The following is a 12,165-nucleotide window of genomic DNA, read 5'->3' on the forward strand; positions in this document are numbered from 1 at the left end:
AAAAAAAAAAAAAAAAAAAAAAAAGAACAGATGCTCACAAGTTGTGACTTCCATACACACACAGTGGCATACACATACGTACACACTGTATTGGTTTGCTTTCTATTGCTGTGATAAGACCAAAAGCGACTAGGAAAGGAAAGGGTCTATTCCATCTTAACACTTTCATGTCAAACTCCATCATTGAAGGAAGTCATGACAGGACCTTGAGGCCGGAACCTGGAGGAAGGAACTGAAGCAGAAACCATAGAGGGACTCTGCTTATTGACTTTCTCAGTCTGCATTTTTATACAACCTAGAACCACTCGTCTTGGGGTAATACCACCCACAGTGAGCTGGGCCATCCTGCCCCAGTTATTCATCAAGACAATGCCTTATAGACTTGCATACAGATGTTAGTCCTGGCCTTCTGCCTTGCTCAAGATGGTCTCTTGATCTTTGCTGTGAATTCCAGGCTAGCTGACCCTCAGTTTCCCAGGATCCTGCTGCCTCTGCTTTCCATCCTACCACAGGAATGCTGAGATTACAGATGTGTGCAACCATGCCTTGTTTCATGTGGGAAAGCCTGGAACTCACTCTGTAGCCCAGGCTAACCTTAAACTCCTGGCATTTCTATCACTGCTGCTCCGAAGTGCTGAGATTACAGGTACAAGCCAACTATTACTGCTTCTGTCTCTGAAATTCCTACTTAGAAAGATGCCAGCTGTACTTAAAGCACTCTATTATTTTACAAACTAAATAACGAAGGTTTTGTAACTTCTACATTAGTTAATTTATGTGTAGCCAGGCATGCACGTGGAGGTCAGAAAGGATCTCTCGGGAGTCTGTTCTTTCTATCACGTAGGTCCCAGGGATGGAACTCAGGTCTCTGAGCTAGGTAGGTGTCAAGTGCCTTTATCCACTGACCTATATCACCAGTCCCTGACTATGTTTGTTTCTTTTTGTTTTTTTGTTTTGTTTGTTTGTTTGGTTTTTTGGTTTTTTTCTGTTGTTTTTTAACATTTACTTCATTCATGTGTGTGTGTGCGTGTGTGTGTGTGTGTATGTGTAACCTAAGGTTTTATAAAGCCCAGTACCTGCTGAAGCAACCTGATCACCAGAACTCCCTCTAGATTTCCTTCTCCCTAAAGGACTAAGTATGAGAGCCCAAATATCATGTGACATGGAGAGCCCAACCTCCACCTTCACGACAGTACCTTTCTGAGCTCCTAGACCCACATAGAGCGAGTCGAACATGTTTTCTCTTCTGAGTATGCTGTGGGTCATCAGGATGCAGTACTCCAGCTTCTCTGTGGAGAGATCACCCATGGGGGCACTCAGATGGCTGGTACCAACACGGAAGCTGATATTTTCATTAAGCCTATAGCTCACAATCATGGGATTTCTAAGAGGTTCCTTGGAAAATTCAATCACACAAGGGACTGTACTGCATAGACCGTCTTCCATTGCTGTCTTCTTGATATCAACCAAAACTGGAGAAAGTAACCCTGTGGGGAGAGATCTAAAATGGAAAGCAGTCCCACCTCAAGTTTTCAGAGTCCTGCCTGTCAATCAAAGGGTCACATCACAGTAATTCGGGACAGGTTTTTCATTGGCCTACCTCTGGGAAGTCACCTCAGAGGCCCAGAAGAGTCCTTCCTGGTAAGAGGGTCTTTATTAATATGCGTCATTGGGTCACACCGGATAGTCTAATAGTCATGTGATTTATGACAGAGACCTTGGGATATGTAGCATTGCAGGCTTACAGTCTCTCTAGCTGCCACTGTCGCCTGAATCAAGTCACACTTACCTGAGACTCTCTCTGGACAGACAGTTGGTATGCATTACAATTTTGTTAACTCAACACAAGCCTAGACATACCCGGGAAGAGGGAGTCTCAATTGAGGGGTTGCCTCCATCAAATCGGCCTTTGGGCAGGTCTGTGGTGGGAGTGGCCTTTTCTTCATTTCTGATTCACACGGAGGGTGGGCTAGCACACTGTGGACATGGTGTAGACATCCCTAAGCAGGTGGGCCTGGATTGTCCAAGAAACTGAGCAAGCCATGGGGAACAAACTGGTAAGCAACATTCCTCCATGGTCCCTACTTCAGTTCCCGCTTCCAGGTTCTTTCCTCTGCTTCCCTGGGCAATAGACTCTAACTGTAAGCTTAAATAAACCCTTTCTTCCTCGAGTTGTTTTTTGGTCAGTGTTTTACCACAGCAACAGAAACTATCCACAACGGCTGTGGCCTTACAGCCCCTCAGGCCCTCTGCAGCTGCAAACCCAGCCCTCTCTGATACTCCCCCCCCCCCACACACACACACTGAATTGAAATGCTACTTTTTCATTGCATCTAACCATTCATTTGCTCACTCATGGTGCGTGTGCACGTTCCTGTGTGCGTGGATGTGTGCATGCTTCTGAAGGTCAGAGGACAACAAGCAGAAGTCAGTGCTCTCCTTTCACCATGTGGGTTCCAGGTAGCAAGCTCAAATCATAAGGCCTGGAGCGATCATCTTAATCGGTTGAGCCCTCCCCTGGTCCGAATTATAACATGACCTTTACCCACCGCCTGCTTGTCGTGTGACTCCTGGCTCATAGGTTAGGTCAATGCTGTGGAACTCACCCCTCTCCCCCCCCCCCCCCCCCCCCCCACCTCCAGCCTGTAAGAACAGAAGTCTCTCTCAGTCTTATGGAATTTAAGGACATTTCTGTTCAGGAGCCCATTGGGCTACCTGTGATGTCTGTCACTCTCCTAATGAAGCCCTCTGTGTGTGTGTGTGTGTGTGTGTGTGTGTGTGTGTGTGTGTGTGTGGCACGGTGGGAATTCATCTCACCTTTCTTCCTACAGAGCCTGTAGCATTGCTATTATTTATAACAAGTGTCATTTTGATCTCTGGAAGTATCGAATGCTAAGGTCTGTCACAACTGCATGACAAGACTCCCTGTGAAAACCTTGCACTCAAGGCTTGGTGGGCTCCCTGAGTGGGGAGCCTGAACTTAAACTCTGTGTATTACCATGCACTGCTGCTGAGAGAACTGTGCTGTCTGGACGAATTCCCTAGGGGAGGCCAACTGGGTGCTCATACTTAGTCCTCTGGCAACTTTCCCATCATCTCTTCCCTTTGCTGACCTTAATCTATGTGATTTTGATATAACTGGTCATCACCATAAAGACAATGGTTTCACTGAAGTCTTTCTTTGGGGCAAAGTCTCTAGCCTCTATTGGCCTCAAACTGGCTATATACCGGGATTATTTGAATTTATGATGTTTCTGCTCCCACTTGCCAGGCCCTGAGATGATGGTATGCACCACTACACACAGCTTTACACAATTCAGGGAACCAAACCTGGGGGCTCAAGCATGCTAGGCAAATACCCTACAGGTATGGGTCTGATTCCCAGCACCCACATCAATTAGCTCACACCCATCTGTGCCTCCAGCTCTAGGACCCTGGACACCTCTGGTCTCTGTGGAAACCAGACCACATGTGCATATGTGCATATGCACACACAGAGACACATACATTCATACCCATAATTAAAAATGATGTCTTGAAAAAATAACTTTTTTATTAAAACAGAGAGACTAAGTGTTCTGCTGGAGATAGGACTTCTATACTAACCTCCCGCCCCTGGCCCAAGGCTCGGGGAACATTGTAGAAGAAGGGGCAGAGAAGACGGAGGATGGAGATGGAGCTGTGACTGCTGTCTTCTAGCTATGGTGGGGCTCTTGCCATAGCAGGTATAGTCACCTGCACAAGATCAAGCCAGCTAAACATGGCACCACAAATGGCGGAGGAGCTCCTGACAGCAGTGGGAGGAGTCACTTTTCTTTGGGAGGTGGTTGCTGGTAGGCTGCCCGTGTTGCACTGGACAACTCCCACCCTACAACAGCACAAACTGGACTCAGTGGCTTAAAATAAATCCACAGGCAGACTTGAAGCTGGTAGGAGGTATTGGGAATGTCCTGGAGGGGCTCTGGAGCAGGGGCTTGGGTGGGTATGATCAAGCTACATTGTACATATGTATGAAATATTCACACAAAATGAATAAAAATATTTTTTAAAAAATAATTTAATGGAATAGGGCCTGAAGATGTGGCTCATGTGGTGAGGTGATGACTTCAAACCACCCATCTCCTGTAAGTAATACCAATAAACCCATTGGGTCCCCAAGCTGTACTCTAATGAATTATTCCTTTGGTGTGTTTGCCCTCTCTCTTTGCAGTAAATAGAAATAGTCTCCTGGAGAAGTTACACAGCTATAGAGGCTGTGTGGTCCTCCATAGTAACAACGTGGACTATAACTTAGCTGTAACTCATAGCAAACAATTATACCTTTGCCTTTCCCTCCCACAGCCCCAAGTGATGGTCTCACAGTATGCGTTACTTACCCAAATACAGCAGAAGTAGGGATGTGAGCCCCCACAGCATCTCAGGGACGAGAGAAAACAAGGATGGCTCCTGCTGCTGACTCTGGTCTCTGACACAATGTCCTGTAGGGCATGATTTGGAATGGGTGAGAACAGGGTGGCCAAAGAGGCAGGTAGTGGGGGAAGAAATAGCATTGCTACTTAATGGAGCCCTTTGCCTCCTCAATCTATGTAAGTTCTCTTTGTCTTGTGAGCTGGGTTCCTCTTGGCAACAGATGCTGGGAGCTTTGAGGACAAGGATCTTCCCCATGACTCCCTGAGAGACTAACATATCTGCTCCCTTTTCTCTAACCATCTTGTCTGTCTTCTTTCTCCTTCAAGATCCAAGGCATTGGATTCTCTTTAGCCCACAAGGCAATCTCAAAGTTTGTGATAAGGTTTAAGACTGATGGTCATTATGAAGTCACTTTGAATCTACACCCACAATTGTCTACTAACCTGCACATGCATGTACACACACACATACCCACATTAAAAATAAATAGGGTAAGTCAGACAGTGGTGGTGCACACCTTTAATCCCAGCACTTGGGAGGCAGAGGCAGGTGGATTTCTGAGTTCGAGGCCAGCCTGGTCTACAGAGTGAGTTCCAGGACAGCCAGGGCTATACAGAGAAACCCTGTCTCGAGAAAACAAAAAACAAACAAACAAAAATTAATAGGGTAAAAAAGTAAATACTTTCTAGTGTGTGTGTGTGGGGGGGATCCCCTGAAGCTGTAGTAACAGGTGGTGGTGAGCCCTCTGGCATGGGCTCTGGAAGTCCATCTCAGATCCTCTGCAAGAACAGCCTCTACTCATAGCCCCTGAACCACTTCTCTAGCCCTTCTTTTTTACTTTTCCAGACAGGGTCTCCTGTAGTACAGGCTGCTCTCAAGCGCCCTAGATAACTGGGTCTAAACCTGAACCTCTGGCCTTCCCGTGCCCATTTTCCAATGCTGAGATTACATGTCTGGCTTACCAGTTCAAATCAAAGAGTGGAAACTTTCCGCGTTGGTTCTAGCAACTCAGGGGTGAATGGCTTCAGGCCAGTCCTGCCCTGCTCTCCCTTTTCTCACCTGTAAACTGGGAACTGTTCTGGTTCTCCTTTTGTTTGTGAGTCCCAATACGTGGCCGAGGCTGACCTAGAATCCCCTCTGCAGTCCGGTCTAGCTTTAACCTCCTGATACCCCTGTTCTTCTTTGGAAGCCAGTAGAAACCAGAAAAGGTCATAGGATCCCCTGGTGCCGAAGGTTATAGGCAGTTGGGAACTGAACCCCAGTCCTCAGTAAAAGCCATAAGCACTCTTGACTGGTGAGCCATCTCTCCAGTCCCAACAGCAACTTTTTGTCCCTCCCTCTAAACAATCAATTTCTTCTCCAATTCTACCTCCTCCTGGTCTTGGTTTTCTCGGGCTCTGAGCTCCTCAGCATTCCTTCTCTAGGGTATTACAGAGAAGCTCAGCAGAAAGCATCCAGTGAGGGGCTGACTTAAAATTATAGACACTGACTTGGGAAGTTAGGTTCTAGAGGGGCAAACTGGGCTGATTTAAGAACACAATGCCCACCCGATGAACCCACAGGAGGAATGGCCTTATGTAGACTGGGAGGGACTAAGGTTGAAGAAGCCTAACTGATCAGCCCAGACACTGGCCTCTTGAGAAGCCCCGCCCACACAGGTACCAACGGGCAGGCGCATGCCAGTTCAGAACCAATCAGGGCATGAAGGTGCCAAGTGGAAGTCTATGGAGGGCGGGGCCGCCAATAAGCTGCAGATTTCCCTCCTCAGAGCAGGTCTTTTAGCGATCAAATCAGCTCTATAGAGCAGAGCCTCTACCAGTTAAGAATTTTTTCTTTTGTGATCAGGTGGTTCTAGGCTCTACAAGAGCTTGGGCTAGCCATCTTTTAAAGAACATTTGTACCGCAATACCTCCGCATAAGAAGGCAAAGATGAGTTTTTTACCCTGTCAATAAGTCATCTATAACCAACCAAACAAGACTTAGGAGTAAGTGACTCTCCTCCCATGTCCAAGTCCTCCCTGCTCTCTTTCCAACATGGTCCCACCACTTTCTCTTTGTTCTTTTTGTTTTGAGATAGGATTTTACTCAGAAGTTGTCCTGCTACTGGAACTCACTAGGGACCTCAGGATGGTCTTAAGCCTGAAGTGCTGCGGTTATAGGCACAAGCCATCACAGGTAGCTATTTCATCTCTCCTTTGGTCTCCTTCTCTTATTTGCCAAATCTACCAACACTCGCCCCTCCAACCTCATATTCTGGTTCCTCCCTGAGGGATTTCTATGGAGGAAGCAAGCCCAAGCCAGTTTAGAAAGTTCTGTCTCCCTCAGTGGTCCATATAGCTGTTTCCATATAGCTGTAACCATTTAATTCAAATGGTTATGTTAGCGCAAAGGAAGAAAAACACAAGCCCTGGAAGCTCCTGAAATGTACAAGATTTACAAGGCCCTTGTGTGTGTGTGTGTGTGTGTGTGTGTGTGTGTATGTATGTACATGTTTAAATGTGTATATATATGCATATATACATATATGTTTACTTACATACATATATACATACATATGTGTATATGTGTGTGTATGTACATGTTTAAATGTGTATATATATGCGTATATACATATATGTTTACTTACATACATATATACATACATATGTGTATATGTGTGTGTGTGTGTGTGTGTGTGTGCTACAGTGGCTGTTACAGAGAAGACTCTACTACTGCCCCAATTGCCTGCTAGCTGTCCAGGAAGCTCCAGCGCTGCACCTGTCATGAGTCATCACTCATCCTGGAGTGGGCTTTGTGGGGATACAACTGCCCTTGAGTCATCCAGGTTCCTCTTGGTAACTCCTCACCTACACTCCTGAAGCTCAGAAACCTCACTGGTGCGCCAAGCTAGATTTGGGTGTTTGTTTGCTACTGCTGCTCTCCTTGAAGTGAATAGATAGATGTTTCATGTTCAGGCCTCCTCAGGAAAAGTCACTCAACACCTATCTGCACACAGACACATACAGAGAAGGCTACACTAGGACTGGAGAGATAGAGAAGCCGGTAAAGGCACTTGCTGTGAAGCCTGGGGACCGGAGCTTGAACCCTAGGGTCCATATGGCTTTCCACATATGTTGCCCACTGACCACCATGTGTGCATACATCGTCAAGATAAATGGGGTGTAATTAAAAAAAAAAATAAAGGCACACTGATATGAACTCACTTTTCCAAATTACTAAGCACAGGAGGAAATAGCCTTCCAAAAGTGGAGATAAAAGCTAAACTTGGGGCTTGGAGAGAGGACTCAGAAGTTAACAGCATACACAGCTCTGGCAGAGGACTCAGGTTCAGCTTCCAGCACAGGCTCACAACTGCCTGGAAGACCCAGTGCCCTATTACATATCTCTCTCTCTCTCTCTCTCTCTCTCTCTCTCTCTCTCTCTCTCTCTCTCTCTCTCTCTCACACACACACACACACACACACACACACACACATACACTTTAAAAAAAATCTAAGCTCACAAGAGTGCTTAGAACTCTACAAATTCTAGACCCTCTAAAATCCACTTGCAGCCTCTCATTTTGCACCTGCTTTGCAGTCTTGACCTTATGACATCTCTCCAATCTGAGCCCACAGCCTTCTGCTCCCTCTGGGCCACTCACCTGTTAGGTCCCAGTGCCACTTCTCCTCTCTCTTGAGATGCCTTCTCCAGTCCCACTGCTCCTCTCTCTTGAGATGCTTCTCCAACTCTGATTCAGACTCAATGCCTTTCCTGGTCTTTTTCATAGTATTCTGTCCACTCTCTTCCTACCACTTACCCACCTTTCACAAAATTAATTTGTGTGTCTATTTTATGAATGTATGGTGTGTGTGCACTAGTTGATGCATATCATGGGAGCACATCTGTTTGGTGTTGTCTTGTTGATACAGAAGGGACCAGACAACTAAGAGTGGCACTATACCTAGGCAAGGGGATCCTGGGATGTATAAGAAATCGAGCTAAGCATGAGCCTGTGAAGGAGCCAGTGAGCAGCATTCCTCCATAGTTTCACTTTAGGTTCCTGCCTTGACACAGTGTGGACTGTCACTTGGACGTGTGAGCCTAGTAGAGCCGTCCCTCTCCAAGCTGCTCTCAGTCAGTGCTCTATCACAGCAACAGACAGAAACTACAATATAACTTTCCAAAGTACCACTGCATACACAGCACTCATGTTCCTATCAGCGACTCTAACATTTATTTGGCCAGGTTGGATACATTGGAATATTTTCTTTGGTCTTCTTTGGGATGAACACAAATTTCCTTTATGTTGGCATTTAGTTTAAGCTTCACCCTAGTTACCTGGCAACAGCCAGGTGTGCCTGACTCACTATAAAAGGGGCTGCTTGCCCCCTTCTCTTCTCCTCATTCTCCTGCTCCTTACCCTCTCTCTCCCCACTCCCTTCCCCCCCTCATGGCTCCTTTACTTTCTCTCTCTCTCTCTCTCTCTCTCTCTCTCTCTCTCTCTCTCTCTCTCTCTCTTTCTCTCTCTCCTCCCTCAACTCCCTTCCCCATGCCCTGAATAAACTCTATTCTATACTGTTGTGTGACTGGTCCCTCATGGGGAAGGGATGCCTCAATGTGGGCCCATAGAGGAACCTCCTTCCCCAACACTTTACTAAGACGCCACCAAACATATCCCTGGTTTCTCTTTCTTTTATAAAACATAACACTTTACATCTTCCCAAGAAAGACATAAAGCACCAAGAGACATTACAGTATTCACCTAAGTAAAGTCACAGCCTCTGTTTTAACTCTGTTCTTTCCAAAGACACCACACACACCATATCTCTCACATAGAGAACAATCTTTCTCTCTAGATCTACTCATTCCACTGCTTTCCTTCAAACCTTGCTTTTATTCAAGTACTTCACAAACAGTTCTGCATGCATTTTACATTTTAGGCACCATTCCTAGTACTGATGACACAGGGAGGTTCCTGTGACAGGCACGTTCCTGTTCCGGAGGAATCGAAGTTCTAAGAGTCAGGATGTAGTCCCATAACCTTCCAATGTTTTAACTTTGAATTAGAATTCATTGTGGCTTATTTTCTCCACATGTGTCTTTGGGTATCACTTTTCACTACCTAGTCTCCACTCAAGTATATTTTATGTGAATCTACAGAAATTTAAGTCAGACAGGTAAGGGTGAGAATTCTTGTACCTGCTAAGCACTGTCTGTCTATCTGTCTCTGTCTCTGTCTCTGTGTCTTTGGGACAGTCTGTGGAACTGGTCATCAAGAAAGGGATGAAAATCCCTTGTTTCAAATACCCGTGGAAGGAGTTGCAGATACTAACTATGGAGCAGAGACTGAAGGAAGGACAATCCAGCCTGATATAGCTGTCTCCTGAGAGGCTCTGACAGTACCTGACTAATACAGAAGTAGAGGCTCACAGCCATCCATTGAACTGAGTACAGGGTCCCCAATGAAGGAGTTAGATAAAGACCTATGGAGCTGAAGGGTTTGCAGCCCCTTAGGACGAACAACAATATGAACTAACTAGTACTCTCATAGCACCCAGGGTCTCAACCACCAACCAAGGACTGCACATGGTGGGACTGCTCTGGCAGCATGTGTATAGTAGAGGATTGTAAAGTCAGTCATCAATGGGAGGAGAAGCCCTTGGCCTTGTGAAGGTTCTGTTCCCCAGTGTAGGGGAATGCCAGGGTCAATAAGTGGGAGAAGGCAGAGTGGCAAGCATGGGGAGGGGGGAGGCAACAGGGGTTTGTTCTTGCTGTTTTTTGTTTTTTGGTTTTTGGTTTTTTTTTTTTGAGGGGAACTGGAAAAGGAGAAATCATATGACATGTAAATAAAGAAAATATCTAATAAAAAAAACATAAAAAAATCCCTTGTTTCACAGTGCCATGTGCATTTTTCTCCCCTGTGACTCTGCCCCAGAGTGAGACATGTATCTTTTGGCTCACCCAAATAACAAATCAACTAGGTGACCTTCAAAGGTCCTGAGACAAGGCCTAGGAGTGGTCTCCATCCCTTGGTGTATATGGGATAGATAGAGGCTGAGAGGGTTTAGTGAGCTCAGATTCTCAGAACCTCAAGTTTATTATGGACTTGGGGGTTCTGGGGTCTCTGTGGGTTTTTGTAATGCCCGGGGTAATGAGAACTTTGTATGTGATGCAGTTTCCATGGTCTTCCTTGGCTTCAGGTTATCTTCCATTTCCTGAAAGGTAAGAAAGGAGTGGGACAAAGAGAGATGATGTAACTGACTTACAGGGGAAGGAGTCACACCTGGTGTGAACTCTAAGTAAACATGGATCAAATGTTGGCTTAACTTTCCTCACCATCGTTTGGCTGGAGCCTACAAACCCTCTCTTTTCTCTCTGGCCCCTCCCTAGGGCAAGTAGGGGCTCTCAGAATATCCCTCAGATTCCTGACACATTGTATATGATGTCCTCAGGCAAGTTTTTCACCAGGCTCTGGAACCTCTGGCTTGGTTCTCTTTCTGCGAGGGCACCTTTCCCTACCAGCTTAGTGACTCTCTGAAGGCAAGCGCTTAGTCTGAACCATTCCTGGGACTTCACACTGCACAGCCTGCAGATTAGGAGACACTGCAGGAAATAGTGGTGGGATTAAAGAGATGCCTGTGTACTGGTTCCTTTTCTTATTGCAGACCAAATAAATACCTTCAGCACAGGGAGGGAAGGTTTATTCTGGCTCACAGTTTAAGAAAACAAACAGCCCACTGAGGTGGAGTGGTAATGGCGAGAAGAATATGAGGCAGCTGGTCACAGAGTCTTCAGTCAGGAAGCAGAGAACTGACAGAAACTGGGACCAGGATATAGAAGCTTAAGCTCCCCCACCACACACCCTCTCTTCCTTCAGCCAGACTCTACCTCCTAAAGGCTCCATAGTCCTCCACAACAGTACAAACAGCTGAGAAACAAGTGTTCAAGTTACATGAGCCTATGGATGCGTGTGTGTGTGTGTGTGTGTGTGTGTGTGTGTGCATCATGTTCAAAGCACAGCACATGGTTTATCTACAAAGTGACACTAGCTCTGTGCAAGGGGTGTTAGGAGGGATCCCCACACTTAGTGGCACTGTTCACGGAGGTGACAGAGCCTTTGCGAGGTGGAGCCCAGCCTTCCTAGACGGAGCATGCCACTGAGGTTGGGCTTTGAGTGTTTAGCGTCTCCCTGACTCACTGGGTGCTCCACCTGGCTTCTTCCTTGCATTTGAACAGCTGAGCTCCCTTCTCCTGCCGGCTAGCACCAGCACGATAGACTCTTTTTTTTTTTTTTTAATTGAGTTAAGTTTTATTGTATTATGATGAGAAAAGATACTTGATTTCAATTTATCTGAATTTAAAAACGTATTTTAAGTAAATAGAATTAAATCACATTCTTGTTTCCCTTTTGTACCCCAACTCCTCTCAGAGACCTCCCCTTCAATATCTACAATACCTTTTTTGTCATATTCTTTAAAATTTATAAAATAATATAACAATAAAAATGGATATTATAAAAGTTGTTTGATATAAAACAATCAATTTAACAGCCTTATGTAGATGCTTATCTACAGCAATACTGAAAATACATACATTTTTCTCAATACCAATTTTAAATAACTCCAAACATAACTGTATATTTTAAAATAATACATCACTACTAGTATTTTTTAAATGAACATAAATAGATGAAGTCTTTGTTTGTTGTTTGTTTTGTATTTAGTAGAGCTTAAAATCTTGGCTCTTACAAGCCCAAAATAAGAACAATTTTTA

General features: G+C 45.4%; 2 protein-coding genes and 1 long non-coding RNA gene across 10 annotated transcripts in view; 1 reads left to right on the top strand and 2 right to left on the bottom strand.

The window, feature by feature from the left end:
• LOC116102091 (sialic acid-binding Ig-like lectin 10) overlaps positions 1 to 6,053 on the bottom strand; it is a 12,599-nt gene extending 6,546 nt beyond the window's left edge. For 3 of the 5 annotated variants that reach the window (XR_004123002.1, XM_031386297.1, XM_031386298.1), the window contains exons 1-3: positions 5,470 to 6,053; positions 4,377 to 4,478; positions 1,197 to 1,487 (exon numbers count right to left, since the gene is read on the bottom strand). Coding sequence is in view for 2 of the 5 variants with exons in the window: in XM_031386297.1 (XP_031242157.1) it covers positions 1,197 to 1,487; positions 4,377 to 4,478; positions 5,470 to 5,623 (547 nt within the window). In the remaining 3 variants the exon portion in view is untranslated. Of the gene's footprint in view, positions 1 to 1,196; positions 1,488 to 4,376; positions 4,479 to 5,372 lie in introns of all 5 variants that reach the window. The other 2 variants (XR_004123003.1, XR_004123004.1) reach the window with 2 other exon arrangements.
• A 92-nt stretch (positions 6,054 to 6,145) lies between these two features.
• LOC116102094 overlaps positions 6,146 to 12,165 on the top strand; it is a 12,962-nt gene continuing 6,942 nt past the window's right edge. Inside the window, exons 1-2 of the long non-coding RNA XR_004123005.1 lie at positions 6,146 to 6,395; positions 6,488 to 6,585. This is a non-coding gene — a long non-coding RNA (uncharacterized LOC116102094). The remainder of the gene's footprint in view (positions 6,396 to 6,487; positions 6,586 to 12,165) is intronic.
• The window catches only part of Siglecl1 (SIGLEC family like 1), a 10,042-nt gene continuing 8,332 nt past the window's right edge, over positions 10,456 to 12,165 (bottom strand). For all 4 annotated transcript variants that reach the window (XM_031386305.1, XM_031386306.1, XM_031386304.1 and 1 more), the window contains exon 6: positions 10,456 to 10,607. In XM_031386305.1, coding sequence (XP_031242165.1) covers positions 10,491 to 10,607 — 117 coding nt within the window. In that variant the 3' untranslated portion in view covers positions 10,456 to 10,490. The remainder of the gene's footprint in view (positions 10,608 to 12,165) is intronic.

The sequence above is a fragment of the Mastomys coucha genome, unplaced genomic scaffold, assembly GCF_008632895.1.
Source record: "Mastomys coucha isolate ucsf_1 unplaced genomic scaffold, UCSF_Mcou_1 pScaffold21, whole genome shotgun sequence".
NCBI lineage: Eukaryota > Metazoa > Chordata > Mammalia > Rodentia > Muridae > Mastomys > Mastomys coucha.